General features: G+C 34.4%; 1 protein-coding gene across 2 annotated transcripts in view; it reads left to right on the forward strand.

Annotated features, from left to right (window-relative positions):
* The window catches only part of fbxl13 (F-box and leucine-rich repeat protein 13), a 71,470-nt gene that overhangs the window by 8,621 nt on the left and 45,043 nt on the right, over positions 1-17,806 (forward strand). For both annotated transcript variants that reach the window (XM_006633466.3, XM_015352631.2), the window contains exons 4-9: positions 149-216; positions 2,115-2,269; positions 4,652-4,761; positions 6,013-6,117; positions 14,982-15,077; positions 15,771-15,906. In XM_006633466.3, the coding sequence (XP_006633529.2) occupies positions 149-216; positions 2,115-2,269; positions 4,652-4,761; positions 6,013-6,117; positions 14,982-15,077; positions 15,771-15,906 (670 nt within the window). The remainder of the gene's footprint in view (positions 1-148; positions 217-2,114; positions 2,270-4,651; positions 4,762-6,012; positions 6,118-14,981; positions 15,078-15,770; positions 15,907-17,806) is intronic.

Raw genomic sequence — 17,806 nt, forward strand, 5'->3', positions numbered from 1 at the left:
CTTTTACGGAAATGGTGTTAGGTTTGGCTTTAATTATTTGATACATTCTGTAAGTAAAGCCTTTAAATATCTTACAGTGACAACTGTTTAATGTAAATATGTTCTCAGCAGAGGACATGCAATTTCCTAAAACATTTTTTTTCCTTAGTTTCTATCCCATCTGTTCGAGAAGGCCTACACACACTACCGAAAGAGTTTAATGAGAATGTGTTTTAAGTAAGTATCTCTAAATCTTAAATTGAGTTAAATGAAAATCAGGAGTTACGTATTTTATTTAATTCACAATTATCATGTTAATTACATCTACAGTGCTGCTTGAAAGTCTGTGAACCCATTTTGTAGTTCTTTAAATGTTATGTTTTTGCCATTAAATCAGAACTTGTCCTTACTTTTCTGAAAGAAAGGGTTTATATCCACAAATTCTCTGTATTGTTTAGAGTAATTGATGCATGCAGTAGAAAAAGAAATAGGTAAATAAGAATAAGTGCAAGTCCAGATCTCAATCCAATAGAAACGTTGTGGCAAGACCTGAAGTGGCCTGTTCATGCAAGACAGCCAAAAACTCTGGAGCAGTTGAAGGAGTTTTGTAAGAAAAAGTATGCAAAAATTACTCAAAGCAGATGTGAGAGATTTATTAATAAATATAAGAAACCTTTGGTTGTTGTTATAGCTACTAAAGAATGTGTCACCCCCTTATTAAATAAGGGATTCACTTACTTTTACACACAAGGATCATTGAGTTTCTGTTAAACATTTTAATTTAATAAATAATGAAACAATATGCATATTTTTGAATGTGTGTCTGTTATTTAGGTTATCTGAATTAAGTATTGCAGTTCAGGTAAAAGATTATTTGTTCTTAAAGATTATATATTATTTCTTATGTTCTTAAATATTTTATATTATTGTTGGATTTGCACAGGGTGTTTAGGTACCAAGTCTTTCATGTCATGATGATTGTTCACATTTGTTCATTATTATATATGGTACCATGTAATATTCTTTCTTTTCCCTAAAAAACAATAAACAAATTTAACATAAAGATTATTTATTTAAGACATATGAAAGATGAAGGGTTCACATACTTCAAATCAGCACGGTATGTGAGATATATATACCGTATACAATGTATTGAGAGGCATTAAAAAACATTTGCTGATGATTCTTAAGGTCCTTGTTGCCTTTTCAAATGTATCTCAATAAATAGTCACTTCCAAAATTATGGCACCATTAATACAATTGAGCAATAAAGGCTGTCAGATCTAATTGATTTATTACATATTTCAAACAATGTGAATAAAAATGCTGATCAAAGTATCATAAGATTTTAATATGAAACATTGATCTGAAACAATTTCATCATTCCTGTGCAGCGATACATTGATTAGGCATTTGAGCAACAGATATTTCTGTTATTGCGAGCCAATTGGGAATTGTCACGGGAACTGGCACCACACTGTTCTAGGATTAAAACGACAAGACTTCTGGAAAACAATAAAAACATATCAGTTTCTTGCCGTAGTTTTCTCACACAGCATTCCAGAAAGGTCTCTCCAGAGACTGATCAGGTCTGAGTAGCAGTTTGCCAGGATAAGGACGGTCATGAAAATGTATTGACTTTAAGTGCATTGGTCATGCTATTTAGAATAAATCATCTGCATGATTCCTTCTTGTAAAACGTTTTTACAATGTCAGGTGCATTCATGAAACTAGTTAAAATCATCTGGTCAATATATTGGACCATGTGTTTGAATTCCTCATTCATGGCATCATTGTTTTAATCTGATAAAATCTAACGATCATGTAGTAAAAATGCATGTGTGCTTTTCTGCACTCATTTGGAAACCTGGACTATAAAACCATAAACAGAATTACATTAATCATCAGTCCATTTTAGTGTACATTGAGTGTGTAACACAGAATTAATTAATACTGCAAACAAGGTATACTCAGTGAATTTTGATTCAGTCTAGCACTTCCCTTATTTTTGGCACCATTCTAGAACCACAGGTGCAGTATGCATGGTGTCAATGTACTTTTTATGTCTTCCGGCTGCTTTTGTGAAGCACCTCTCCACAACCCTAATGAATTAATCATTGGTCTTCCACAAACAGCGCTTGGATAAAGTTCATTTTCAGAAAACAGGCACAGGCTTCAGAACAGATCCAAAAGATGAACATTGCAGAGGATCATTATGTGCAGACAAGGTTAAAACTGACTCTACATAAATGGATCGAATGGCTGCAGTTTCAGAAAAAGAGACAAGCTGGTGGGTACTTCTGTTTTCACAAATAGACATTTCTTTATTAAGAGATTGATGCTCAACATATGCTTTTGTCTCCAGTACTTATTTTTGTCTTTCATCTCTTTAAAGCATATTTTGAGGTGTGCAAAATGTAAATATCTTGTAAATACAAGATGTAGTAACAGTAATCACAATGAATACATTCTTTTACACAGTAACTCCAAACCTGAGTGGAAAGACTATTCTTTGTAAGTTTATCAAGCATTGTTAATGAGTGTGTAATTACTGAGCCATTATTCACTAGATAAGTGAAGAAAATGAAAATAAAAGTACAAGCCTGTTGAATCATTCATTGCTGAATATTTGGTGGTTGCTTTGGAACAGAAATGCAGATGCTTTGTATAGTAATAAGACTATAGACTGGGTCTCTTACTTGTAGCAATGCCAGATAATAATAGGAGACATTCTAAAGACATTACAAAAGTAATGTCATCTAATGTGATGTGAAAATAGAAATTTATCTTATATTTTAAACTGACCATGAAATTATTAACCTTATCCAACCTAAAACAAGCCAATACCTACAGTAACTAGCAAATTACACTGAAACAAAAATGGACACTGTTGTCATTAAAACCAGAAAACAGATAAATATCAAGGTGAGGAGGCACTGATCTATATATTATTTTACAGTATCCAAAGGGTTTGTTTAAATAGAAAAAGAGATTTTAGGTTCTTAGGTAGTTCCTTCTTGAACTGAGATGATTTTGATGTTCACACTTATATATGGAGCAGGATATTTAAATTGAGGTTTTGAGTGGGAAATGTAGGTAATAGCTAAAAACTATCACATTACCAAAGAAGATACTTAAGAGTTTCTCTTGGGTAACATAGGAGAAGGGCTTAAAGTATATGAATTCTCAATTTTCCACTGTCTCAAAATAATCTGGTCCAGACTAAAAGTGATTATTTAACAGTACAAATCAAATAAGGATTATTAAACATTTCTTATTTCACAAGTTTTATCTCTTGAAATGAAATCAAAACTATTTGTGCAGTTTTTTTTTCTCATTATTTTTTAGATATTTTTTAAAGCAGACCATGTTACTCACAATTGGATGAATGTGGAAACTTTATATCAATTGTTCTGAATAGACCTTAGTATAATGCTACTTTTACTGCCCCCTTGATGCTTTTCACACATAGGAATTTTAAAATCTGCAGTAAGACATTACAATGTCACATAATGCACACAATAAATCTTCCCATGAAAAACAACATTCTTTTTTAACTGCAAAACAACATTTGTATTTGTTCCAAGAATAAGACAGGACTTGTTGAATTATGAGGAAAGAAATGAGATGAAACTGTTGCTGAAAAAACAGCTTTTACTTCTGGCCTTTTTTTTTTGCTTTTTGTATCAACCAAGTTTTTTGAAAAAAGATGGATGGATAGATGAATAACATCTGAAAATGGGTATCTAAAGCCATTTATCCATATTAGATTTGTAGGCCTACAGTACAGTACGTGTTTGAAGTTGGAGAGCTTTTCAGTGAAGATGCTAGCAGGATTGTAATAGTGGACAAAAGGATTAAAGCTTGCTTTCATGACATATTGACAATGGCTTCCTGAGGGTACCTCAGTAGTTCAAATGGATAGCATTTCTTCTGTAGTACATTATTTATTAGGTCACTTTCAATATATTGCCTTCTGTTTTCAGTTTTAAAGATTCAAGCAAATAAAAAAATGCAAACATAAGAAATATGATTATACTGTAATGCAAATTTATAAATTTTTAAATCTGGTTGAAAAAGTATAACAACTGTTAGATTTAACTTGTTTTGTTTCGATTAGAAAAATGTGTTTTGGGCCACTTCAGTGACCTAATTCTAAATAAGTTTTATTTATTTTGCTTGTAACATCATTTGAAAGAAACAAATACAGTAGTTGTTTTTTAAAAAATGACATCTTCAGGTAGTTTTTCAAAGCTTTTTTTGTGCCAGAATCAAACCTCCTGGCTGTATCTTTGCAATTGCAAGTAACAAAGGGTAAATTAAAGTATTACAAAGGTAAATTCGAATATGAATTTTTAAATAAGAATCGAAGAAATAATATTCTGTTAGGGATACATTTGAGTTCATCTTGCCATTGCACAAATAGCCTTGAAAATTCTCCTGCATATGTTTAAGTCTTGTGACGATTTGTGGTCATTGAGAATAGATGAGTAGATGACTGCTGGGAATAAGTGCTGCTTTGCATTTACTATTTACTCCCGTTATACTTCTTAAATATAAAGGCTAGTTCTAGGTTTATAAAACAGTAAAAAAATCAAACTTTTATTTACTTATTTATTGTTCAGTATTTTTTGGCTTTGAAACAACATGTTTGTTTGGTTTGTTTATTTAGATGCAATGAAGAAAATTCAGGGAGTGTGGGATTTAGTGTACTGCAAGCGTGTCTTTAGAGCATGGAGATATGTGGTGCAGGACTCCAAGAAAACAAAAGAATACTTTGAGGTAATTCTGTGAACTGAGAATACTTTAAAAAAACAATTATTAAAATCTTTAATGTCTTATTTACCCAACTGTTTCTCAATGTTTATAATATAGTTTTCTTTTGAGAATTTCTTAATATAATATACCTTTTCAGCGAACATTTGCACCTGCCTTAACATGAATCTTTAAAAATGTATATTGCAGCCATGGTAAAGAAGGCTTGGTATTGGGTTTATTTAATCAATGTAATATGAATGTATTATTTTCTTTTCCTATTTTAGATTACTACTGCATGAAATTCTTATGTACAGTATATATGCATATGCACGTATACAGTGTTAGCTTCCATTATGGCATCTTTCCAGTAACCCTGAATCTGTTTATAAAGAAACCAAAATGAACTTCCATCAGTCTGTGCCTAAACAGTCAAACATTGTTCACCATAACGGAATACTTCCAAATTTTAAACAATGCCTTTTTTTAACTCACTTGTGATGTATTGTGATTTATCGGCTGGTAATACAGTGTTCCATGTACTTACATTGTCTTTAGAGCATGGAGATATGTGGTACAGTACAATTACACATGTAATTGTCTGTGTAGATCTTATTTTGTTACTACAGTAAAAGAAGGGCTACACAGCAAGTACATTCTGTTCTCCCCAACCAATATCGCCTCCTTTAAACTAGCAAACCAGCATCTCAGTATCCTGAGGTCTCGGCACACTGGCTCTGGAGGACTTTTGAGAAAAGAAAGGGAAGCTCTAGCTAAGCTGCTGCATTAGCATGTATAAGTAATCTTTAAACAAAAGGGCTGACAGCTATACCTAACCAAATTAATCCAAGTTCACCTGAACAGTACAAGAGACCCTTAACACTTACAGTAAGTATGTGCAACCATGGCAGTATAACGGTCTCGCATATTATCTGCATGACTAATATGGTGTCTGATTTAAACTTGTTCATCTGGTTAATGTAATTGTTTTAACATATTTTAAACACATAATTGGATAAAGGTTATATAAAAATAATTTTAAATAAAACATTTTTATTTTAAAAAAATAACTTACATCACCTGTTATATTGCTTTACAGTAGATTTATGTTCTTGTCTATACAGGAAAAAAAACAGGATGTGCAAGTGTGAAATGAATAAAAGGAAACTATAGATGGTGTAAAATGATCTTTAGTCTTACAAAGTGAAAAGGCTGAAGTGTTGCTTGTCTTCGTGTCTGCTGTATGTTCTGCCTCTGCCTGTGATTCTTTGTGCGAAGCGTCTGGAGAGAGGACAACTTGACCCAGAGTTCGATCACACTATTGCCCCTCCAGGAGAGAGCAGAGATGAGCTGTCCCAGTTACCGAGGCGGGCAGCACTGAAGGTATTGTTCTTTCTAATGCACAGCATCTTAACGTAGTAACAACATTCTGACTGATTCCATTCTATTTTGTCATGAAAATAGAATGACTTGAGTAAATAGACTTTATTTAGTTTGCACATTGTGAAGTGGGAGCTGTGCCTACTTTTTACACATACAAATGAAAAGGTGCTTTGTGTGTGTTTACAAGTTGGCAAACAAAAGACCCAGAATCTCTTTCCAGATCTGTGTTTGTTATTCCTCCCAATTGCGCTTCTATCAAGGATTTTAATCATCCACAACCACATTCCAGGGAAATAAAACACACAAATGCCTGTCAAAAATAAGGTTTTCTGTGAATTATCATACTAGGAGTTACTTTAATGGCAGGTCTGAAAATAGAAAATGTCTATATCACATGTAAAATCTATAGGTGAACATTGAAGACGTTCTCTTTGTATATCACATAATGACCAAACTTTTATTAAAACAATTATAGTAATTCTATCAAAGCATAATTCTTTGTATATGCAACCAAAATAACATAATATTAAATTTCTCAATATTTTTTTTTCTTGATATGATTATATGATGGCTAAAAATATGCATTCTAAAGGACAGTTTTAAAACATTTGTCCGTCATTTCAGAGGTGAAACTGACTTCTTGAAAGATCAAACCATGTCATAGAGCCCGACCTGTAGCTCTCACGCAACAAGTCTCACAAGCTTTTTAGAAAAAATATGCTCAGTAAAGAAAACATTAAGTAATAAAGGACATTAAGAGGACCAGTAAGCATTAAACAAAGAATGCAAAAAATGCTGTTATCTTTACTACTGTCCATGTTCTTCTTCACATATTGTTATGTGTACAGATTGACATAGTGTTTGCTTTTTCTGTTTTCTTAATTTCACATATATATACAGTATATCTAAAAAGTCAGTACAGTTAGATTGGGAGCGTATGCACCAGGGTCACATCACGTTCAATGACACGGTCCATTCTTTCAGGAAGGGCAGGTGTTTCACCTCTAAAATGGCAGAGTCATGTTTACATTAATGAAATATTTTGAAAAGTCTTCTAGAATGGGAATTTGTGGAAAACAATCAAATCATATTGAATTGATTGGTGATGACAAATAGATTGATATATTAAGTATTATATTGATAAGTCTAAACTCTTAAAAACATCCGTAAGAAAAATGTTCTGCAAATAGAATTATTTGGCAAAGAACTATTAGGGTTCATGTTCAATGTCTGCTGTAGTGTAGCCAAAAAATATTTTATCCTGGTAGACTTTTCCATACTTTAGTTTTTGTCTGCCACACAAATAATAGATAGACCTGTAATATGTAAACATTTACCATATCTATGTATATTATAGAAATCAGTTTTAGTATGTGTAACTTCAACAATACTTGAGAACTTTGTACAAAAATGAAAAATGAAGATGCCCTCCAGACCAAGTGCTATTTTTCTTATATGTTATGCTGGGTCATAACATTCATTGGAAATATCATTTTGAAACACAGCAAATGACCAATCAAAGAAAGGAAACATGCTCTCACATCTGAAACATGTTTTCCATTTGCAAAATTAAAGACTTGGAGACATAATATTTTTACTGGCAAAGAATGTACATTTTTGGTGATCATTTAATGGAAGTTGGAGCGGGAAAGATATGAATATATATATATAACCATTATTACATCTGTAATCCATGCATCTAGCCATTTTCTAACCCCTTCATCCAATTCGGTGTCACAGGGAAACTAGAGAATTTCCCTGGCAAGAAACAGACGCCAGGCAGGGTACAGTCTGGACAGCTGTCAGTCCATCACAGGGCACACAAAGTCACTAACACGTACAGTACACATTCACACCAGGCCACTTATCCCAGAAGTCAATTACCTAAGCAGTATTTCTTTCGACCATGGAAGGAAACCAGAGCACCCCCTGGAAACCCATGATCCGAACGTGAAGAACACATAAAAACCTCCACTAAGGGGCCTGGTGCTGTGACGCAGCAATTCTAACTAGTGTCCTACTCCACTGTGTCATTTCTGCATCAGTACTAGAGGTACTAGGTTTGTAAAAAGATCTCTCTTCCTTCATGTTTATTAAACTAAGAAGAAAAAATCAAATGGTTTATAAATGCAGGATCAGAGTTATGAAAGTGTTCTCCTTAAAAGCAACACTGCAATTACCCGAAACTTTTGCAACAGTGGACACTTTTGGTGAACACTACCGGGAAAAGAAATGTCTTAAAGTTAGCATTTGGATGTTGGATCCTGTAGGTTTTCTTAACACTGCCTTACCAAAACCAAAATCTCCTGTGTTCAGAGAGGAAATTGCTGTGTACAATATGTGTTGAAAGACACCCTACAGACCTCATAATGCTGGTTAGAATTAAGCAATTAAAACTGCACCTACTTTATAATTGAACACTACAAAGCTATTCATCTGAAAATTTAATTCAAACCCATGACTCCTTCTTTGTTTTTCACTTACAGTACTTCTTAACTTTTTCTAAAAGTATTTTAGTTTCTCTCTCCTCCCATTCCCAGATGCCATCCCATTAAAAAACAATTCTGATAAAGAATTGAGTATTTTAAAAGCTGTTTGGGTTAGTCCTTCTTCTGGTTATAATAAAACTGTTAGTGTAAATGAAGTAGTCTAATAAGTTTAGTTTAATATGAAATTGTTAAAATCTCTTTCACATCTTCAAACACACACTCAATGTTAAACATTTTACATATACTGTAGACTGACTTGAATGTCTGTAGTATTAAATACTACCGAAAAGCTTTATAAATGCATCTTAAAAAGGGAATTCTCATTGTGTATATGTATTTATCATGTGATCAACATCTATATACAGTAATTGGGCATTAGTCATTTGTTTAGTATCTAATTATTGTCTTGGTTCAACATATTTAATCTACTTGGAGGAAACAGAAGGTAAAGTTTTCTACATGTACTGTATGAAGATCACAATACTCATAATATTCTCTGAAGCATTCAGATAATAACATTTACTGCAATTATGTTTCTAGTTCTGGTATCCATAGCAGTTCTGTGCTGATACTGTTTTATACAGAGCTTTGTCCTTCCACTGACTGAGGCATATAGCTGACGTCCTCCTTAGTGAGCACCTGAGTGATTTATGTGTTTAGTACATCAGCTATTTCCCTTGCTTGTTAAGTACTTTTGCATTATTTTCCTGCATATATTTTACTTCTTTTACGGTTCTTCTGTACTGAAGCACATTCCATACAAAAGACCATCAAGGAAAAAATATATTTCAAGAACTATATTGTAATTGTGAGATAGCAGAGATACTGTAGCAAATTATCTTGTAATTATAAGATAGCAGAGAGAACATTACCTCATAATTATGAGATAGCAAATTACTGTATCTAAAAATTATGAGATAGTACATTCTCACATACCTTATATGATCATCATGCATTAAACAATTGTCATACAATACTTACATTATCATGAGCTGACTTTCAGTTGAAAGCAGTGGAACTGATTGCATGGCACATTTGTTCTTGTTTAAGGATACATGTGAGTGTCCTCATGGTTAAAATCGTGTTCGCAGTAGGTACAAATTGTAACATTCCATTATCAATAAACCCCAGTGGAACGTAAGTCCACACACATTCTGCAGCATTGGACATTGTCTCAAAACTAGCACAGTCATTGCACATGTGACAGGTAGTTCATACACTCAAATGATCATTGCTATCTGATAATTAGGTCTCGTAATTTGCTACCTCGTAATTACAAGATAATATATGAATTGTTATTTTTTTCCTTGACAACAGTTTTTGATGTTGTAGTACTGAAAAAAGACATTTATTTATTTATTTAAGCCTCAACTGCAATATTTTTTATTTCACTTTTTGTTTTTCTAATATGCTTATTTACACTTGTTTACAATTTATTATACCCCTTTGCTTTAACTGGATACTGTTGATTTTTTAATGATTTTAAAAACTGTGTTCTTTTCCCTTATAATTTTCATAATCCATTTGTTGAACTGAGTGGGATATTGACACAGTGGTTATCATTGCTGCCTCGCAGTACTGAGTTTCCACCATAGGTTTCCACTGGGTGCTCCAATTTACTCCCACAGTACAAAGACATACTGTTGGGCTAACAGGCTCTTGTGAAATTGGCCCTGGTGTGATTTTGTGTGTGTTTTTGTCTGTGTGCGCCCTGCAAACGGACTGGCATCCCATCCAGGGTGTATCTGCCTTGTACACTTTGTTTGCTGGGATAAGCTCTGACTGCCCAGCGACCCTGTAGTGGATAAAATAGTTTGAAAATGAAGGGATGGATTTGCTGAACCAGTTATTCATCTTCATCATTTCTGGCTAATGCCCAATGTAGTAGCTTCTATCTTATTTGCTTCTACTCTAAAATATAGAATAAGCACTTTATTACCAGGTCATTAGTTTGATTTATTTATTTTAGTTATTCCTTGGTCTTTGCTCACCATGTAAATTCCTAGTTTTCTTTGGTTTCTACCCCCCTCCAAATGTCTTTTGCATTCTAACACTGTAAAATCTAAAAAAGGTTTTTGTCATGGTGCTTGCTGTTGTTTTGTCACCAGTCATCTAACTATTATTATGTACATTACATACAGTACTACACAGAATCAGTGTGTATAAGAAAATCAAATTTACATTTTAGGTTTTGCTTATTGGAATAGCAGCTTTACTAATTATGATTAACGTCTACCAATGATACAGTACTTGCTATTAAAATAGTTTAACCTCTCAGCTTTTGTATAAGTGGACAATGGGTGCTGCACATTTTAGTCCTGTTGCAGTGATTAAGTCTTTACCAGTTACAAGTGCTTTGGCATTTTTCCTAGCCCTGGCAGATGTTTTTATACATCATCCTATAAAATATGCCAGGTCAGAATTTTGTTACTATATTTGGGAAAGTCTCTTGCTGTTTTTTTTAAATTATTTTAAGGTTTGGATTGGTTTGGAGTATTTTTAGTGTTCAGTATTTTTGAGGAGAACATTTAATATTGCTGTGGGAATAGTAACATGTTTCCCATACACAAGGTTCTGGTAGAAACACTCTATAAACATTTTACTTTTAAGTGTATTTATATTCATGGAAATCCACCCAAAACAATTTTCTCAATAAAAAAAGAATTTCTATGAATATAAGCAATGTCTGAGAATAAGGGAATAGAAGGGAATCCTACAATGTAAGTAGGTTGTTTTTCAAGGCCAGAAAGGCCCATGGGGAATGGGGGGCAAGGGCCACTATTTTTCTCAACCATCCGACACTGAAGGTGGAGGTGATGTGGTCAGCATCACATTCCGGCCGGCTTATTACCCCCAGAAGGATTAACCCCTGGTACTCATTTGGAAAGCAGGCTGAGTGGACCTGGGATTCATCTAGAAGGAATTAGAGCAAGCTACATCGCTTGCCCCTACCTGGGATTGAGCCCAGGACCTTCCAGTCAGGAGCTTGCTGTCTGAGCTACCACGACTCCATCCTAAAATATACTGCACATAATTAGTAGTTAATGTATATAATAAGTATTAATTGCTGTAGCTGTAGCGTTTTCATAGTAAACTTATATATAGCTATAGGTTTTTTGGTTTAAGTTAGCTACAGTATATCACTCTGATTATTCACTGAGTGGAACTGTTCATCAAAACTCAAACTCAGTTCCTGTAGGGCCAAAGTACAGCATTGGGTGGAATGGTGGCACACTGGTAAGCACTCCTGCCTCACAGTGCTGAGACCCTGGTTTGAATTCCTGAGGCACTATCTGTATGGAGTTTGTATGTTCTCCCTGTTTTTGCATGGGTTTGCTCTAGGTGCTCTGGTTTCCTTCTGTAATAGGCTTCTGGGAAAATTGGCCCTGGTGTGAGTGAGTGTTTATGTGTGCTCTGTGATGGATTGGTGTATCCTGCCTTGTGCCTGTTGCTTGTGGGACAGACTCTGGCTCCTCTGCAACCTTGTATTGGATAAAGTGGTTTGAAAATGGAGGAATGGGTATGCAAGATTTTTGTTATCCCAATTGTGTAGCTTTTCAATATACAGTACATAGAGCAACTCTCTAAGGATAAGGGTAATATTTCTGACATGAAATGTGAATGAAAATGCCTGAAAACAATTGATTATATTTCAGCTGCAGCTGAACTATAAAAGAATACATTTCAAGCCCTCATGGTTTATATTGTACAGCCTGCCAGTAAAGATTTAATGTCAGAGAGAAAAACCTACCACCTACAAGTTGTCACATTATTTAATGCATGCAAAAGCTGTATACATACAGTACAAACCATTTAAATCATACAAAACTTAAACCATCTCAAATAACTTTACCAAATCTTGCTCATTGTTGCTCAAAAGACAACATACTTGCATTATGGCTAGCAGCCTTATCACCTTGCAACTCACAACTAGTAACCCACTGAAGCTAAGCAGGTGTGAGCCTGGTCAGTATCTGAATGGGAGACCTCCTGGGAAAACTAAGGCTCCTGCTGGAAGAGGTATTAGTGGGGCCAGCGGGGGGCGCTCACCCTGTGGTCCATGTGGGTCCTAATGCCCCAGTATAGTGCCAGGGACACTCTACTGTAAACAGGCGCTGTCCTTCAGATGAGACGTAAATCCTTCAGATGAGATGAGACTCTGTGGTCATTAAAAATCCCAAGGCATCTCTCACAAAGAGTATGAGTGTAAATTTGGCATCCTGGCCAAATTTTCCATTGGCCCTTACCAATCATGGCATCCTAATAATCTCTACAAATCTACGATTTGGCTTCATTACTCTGTTCTCCTCCCCACTGATAGCTGATGTGTGGTGAGTGTTCTGGCGCACTATGGCTGCCACGCATCATCAATGTACAGGTGGGGCTGTACATTGATGGTGGTGGAGGGGAGTCCCCATTACATGTAAAGCACTTTGAGTGGAGTGTCCAGAAAAGCGCTATATAAGTGTTAGCAATAATTAATGTGTGTACCACAGTATCTTCTGAATATTCTTATGATACTGTATATTGCATGTAAAAAAGTGTAATTTGTAAATCAAATGCATTAAACTATTTTAGTATAACTGCTGTTCTATTATATAATACTTTTTTTTTTAAATGAAAGCAGAATTTATTGAATGAAACTATCAAAAGTGCACATATTTATTACAGCCATTGTATTTTAACTATACAATCAGTGTTCCGGTTACAATGTGGCTTTATTTACAATGTGGCTTTATCAGTCAGTTTAAGATAACAGATAAGCTTAAATTTTACCTGCTCATATACATTTTAATTATAAAACAGTTAAGATTAGGGTGAAAAAATAGTTTAACATTCTTGATCTCAACTTTGGGAAAAACAGGACAAATGTAACAATAGTTTTTTTCCAGTCCTGCCTCAAATTAGAATCTCTTTCTCTTGAATAAATATTGGATCCAATTTGGTCTCTGGTGACGATCAGGAAAGTTTACGAAAAAAGAACCTCAGTCAAAGAAAAAAGTCATTAAAAATGATGAACAACTGCATGAGAACACATAATAATACACTTTATATAGCACCTTTAAAAATAGCTAAAGTGATTTTCAGTAAGAAAGAAGAAAAATTAATTTAAGTGGCTCATTGTCCAGAGGTAATTCAAGTTAAATTATTGCTACAAATAGAGGTTTAAGAAAACACAGAATAAAGAAGGAAATTAAATACTTAAATAATTAAAAATGTCAAAGATATAAACCTCTGCGGTTGGTATAATTTGAAGAATTTAAGTTCTTTATTCTCTGGTAAAACTTTAAAGAAAGTGTATTAAATAAGAAGCAAACTAGGACCAACAAACCTTCATTAACAAGACAGTGATACAAAACCAAACAACACACCATGTTTCACACATACAACACTAAACATTGCATTACAAAACAAGCATCTCAGAGGCTCAAAATCCAATACAGTACTTAAAATACAGTACCTAAACAGACTAACAAGAGAAACCTGCATTCTTAATTAACAGAATTTGACTCAGTGCTAAATCACCCTTCTAAAACCCAGATTCCCCAAAAGGAATGAGATTCTCAGTCCCTCTTATAAGAATGCATCGCCAACCAAGAGAGAACGTCTTTAGCCTGAGGATTCCTCAATAAAGAAAATCAGAATTTCCTTAAATAAAGGACAGTAAACTCTCTAAAACAAGTAGTTCAGGGGGGTAGCTGCGTCAGCATGTGTAGGCTGCAAAGGAACAAGTAATACAGTAAGCCTATTCCATGCTGAAAATAAAAAGAAAGTAAACACAACATTTTGGCTGTGTAGCTTTCTTCGAGTGTGCTCCATTGATTATCATCTTTCAGACCACCTACAGCTGGGTAAAAACCTTGGCTTCTACTCATTCGCAGACATTCGCTTTTATGACACCTCTCCAGGAGTTGCAATATAAAAGAACAAGAAATGTGTTAAGTTAAACCAGTGGGCTCTGTTTACTGATGACGCATTGTGTTTGTTTTCTGAATATAAGAACATACTGTATAGTATATTATTAAGAAAAAGACAACAGCCCTCCATGATTTATGGAAAGTGGTTAAAAAAATATTTAACACGAGTTTGAACTCAATCACTTTCCTCAGGGTAAAATTAACCAATAGTTTTAAACATGTAAACACTGATATTATTGTTGTGAGTGGCTGTGAATGATTTATAAAAGTATCCTCTGGTATCCTCTTTCTGCCAAGAGTTGAGTTTTTTTTAAAGTTTTTTTTTGTGTTGTGTGTGCACGGTAACAATGAATAGTAATATGCAATTGATCTATAGTCTGCTATTGTTGAAGAGAAGTTGTATGGAATGTGTTTTTGAATAAAACATGTTTAAACAGTTTTTTGTTATTACCTACAGATCTTTACTTGGTTAGGGATTAAAGACCTAGCAAGATGTGCTCAGGTCTGTCGGTCTTGGAAAATGCTTACCCAGAACAGTTCCCTCTGGAGCCAGGTAAGGTATTAGGGATTGTTCAGTCTTCTTGTATAGCCATAGCTATCACTATCTGTGATTTAAATAGATTATAGATATATATATAGTTTTCCTCACAAAAATGTAGAAAAAGATGTTTTTTAGAGAAAAAACAACTAATGTGGAATTTGTTAATTTGTGTCTGTATGATTTTCACCCTCTATTAAACCCTATGTTCCTAAAACATGAACAGCTGAGTACCACTTTGTTACATAATGTTCAATATTATCATTTCTGATTATTTTTTAGGTTCTATGTTGGATACCATATACTGTGTACTCTTTTTGAGAAGTTTTGTTATGAAAGTATTTCATTAACCAATCTGGGATGTATTAAAAAAAAACAAAAGACCAGGATTATGGCATATTTATAATTTACTGTGGTAAAATGAAATTGCTTTTACATCATGAAGATAATCCTTGAACCATTCTTCATCCTCTGTTGTAATATCTCAGAATTCCCTAAGTCTTGTTCAAATTACGGCTGTCTAAACACAGCATTACTTTTTACCCAAAAAACTTTTTGTTTTCTGAAGGAGCCACATTAGCATAGTTACTGTTACAGATGAGAAATTATATCTAAAAAAGCAATTTAATATGGATAGTCAGTTGTTTAGTTGTTTAAAATGTTAAACATTTCTGTATCAGTGTCCTCACCGTAGGTTCCTTTTGTCAGATTAATTTTTCCTCAGAGAAGTACAGGATTGCAGACGGCACAGTTGTGCGGCTTCTGCAGAAATACCGTCCTTTCGTAATTCATCTGAACTTCCATGGCTGTTCCTCCCTTCAGTGGCCAAGCTTTCAATGCATCAGTGAGTGCTTTCAAACATTCTGCCAGAACTACATAACTGGTTATTATGAAAGTATATTTATACAGTGTCAAGAAAAAGTTTGTGGACCTTTTCACATATTTCAAACCTAAAATGTTATTATATGTTAGTCTAGGTCGTAATAATATAAAAAGTGAACCCGATGAAACAAATGACACAAAACACAATACTCTTTCAACATCTATTTATCCCCAAATGATTAAACATTCAATATCCATGTGTGACAATGTAAACCCTTAAATTCAGTAACTAGTGGGATACCCTTGAGCAACTAAACATTTCCTGTAACCATTGATTGGTCTCTCACATCGGTTTTGAGGTAATTTTGTCCTGTCCTTTTTTGGAGAACTTGTTTATTTTAGACATTTGAGGGCTGCCTTGCATGGACAGTTTGCCCAATGTCCTGCCACAACATTTCGATGGAGTTTAGTTTCAGACTTTGAGTAGGGCATTGTGAAATGACAAATTTCTTCTTCTTAGGAAGATAATAAGTCAGACACAGTAGGTACTGAGTTGCCAAGTCATGTAGTGCCTCGTTAGGTGAGCATGATATAGCCACTGCAGGGACTCATTTTGCAGTTTTTTTGATGGTACTCTGGAGTTCTCTGTAATTTTTTTGACAAGTTTCCTGTTTGTTCTTATAGAGATTTCTGTAGGGGGATTGCTCCTAGGCAAAGTAACTGTGAACTTGAAGTTTCTACATTTGTAGACTGTCTGTCTGATGGTGGATTGGTGGAGTCCGAAATCCTTAGGAATGGTTTTGCAACCCTTTCCAGACTGTAGAGCATCAATATTTATTTCTTAGGGCATCAGAGATTTCCTTAGATTTTAGCATGATATGACTCCACAAACCTTTATGGCAAAGACCAACCTCACAATATTTCTGATCGTTATATAGGATGGATATTTCTGGACTTGCAAGAGATTTTAATTATACTTTTAATTGAGCTAATGAAATTCAGTTTGTGTGTGTAAACACTGAATACCATTTTCTACCAGAATGTGAATGTAGTAATTGCAGTTATAGACTTGTGCATGTGAATCTATTCATGTCTGTTTGCAACGTCCTTTTCTATCCATACTGTAGCTGCGTTTTATTCTAAGTCTGCCTCAAGCTCGAGTCTGACATGACATTAGTTGTATAAAAGTACTGAAGGCAGTCATGAGAGGGTCATGGCCTACCATACCTATAGGCATGTGCAATGCTTTGTGACAGCACTAGGCCTTGAATTATTGAATGAATGGACATGTCACATCTGTTTCTACTCAGTGCATTCAGATACCAGGTCCTTCCTCTGTGAGTCATTTTTTAATCTTGGTGCCCAATCAGTGTGGAATTGTCTGTTGTTAAAATCCCATTTAAACCTCAAATGGTACTTTGTTGTCATCAGAGTTTACTTACAGTACTACCTCAAGAGCACAGATTCTTGCAGATTACAGAACTGCAGGGCATGCTATTACAGCTGTAGAACTAAGGCTCTCTGAAGTCTTTAGCCCCCCTTAACTCACAAGCTGTAAACTTAACTTCTTGACAGCAGGTTTTAGCTGGGTAAGCAGAAACCTCTTCCAAGCTAGAATCTTTCTTCAAATAGTGTTTTTGTCATCAGAACTGCCATCCTTATATTTTACTGAATCATGTACTGTAGGTCTACATAACTCAAAGTCAATACATTATATTATTAGTTAATAATTATATACAGTATTAAAGTCTTACATTATATTATTAATGTAAGAAGGAATAATGTTTTGTTAATGATCCAAACATCATGCTTCTGAGCATGATCATATTTTCTAGCTAGCAATATTCAGGTTGTTTAAGCTAGTAACATCCAGAGCAAGGGTGTTTAAGTATGTAGTGCAAACAAACTAGTAAAATCCATAA

This window comes from Lepisosteus oculatus, chromosome 7 (genome assembly GCF_040954835.1).
Source record: "Lepisosteus oculatus isolate fLepOcu1 chromosome 7, fLepOcu1.hap2, whole genome shotgun sequence".
Taxonomy (NCBI): Eukaryota; Metazoa; Chordata; class Actinopteri; order Semionotiformes; family Lepisosteidae; genus Lepisosteus; species Lepisosteus oculatus.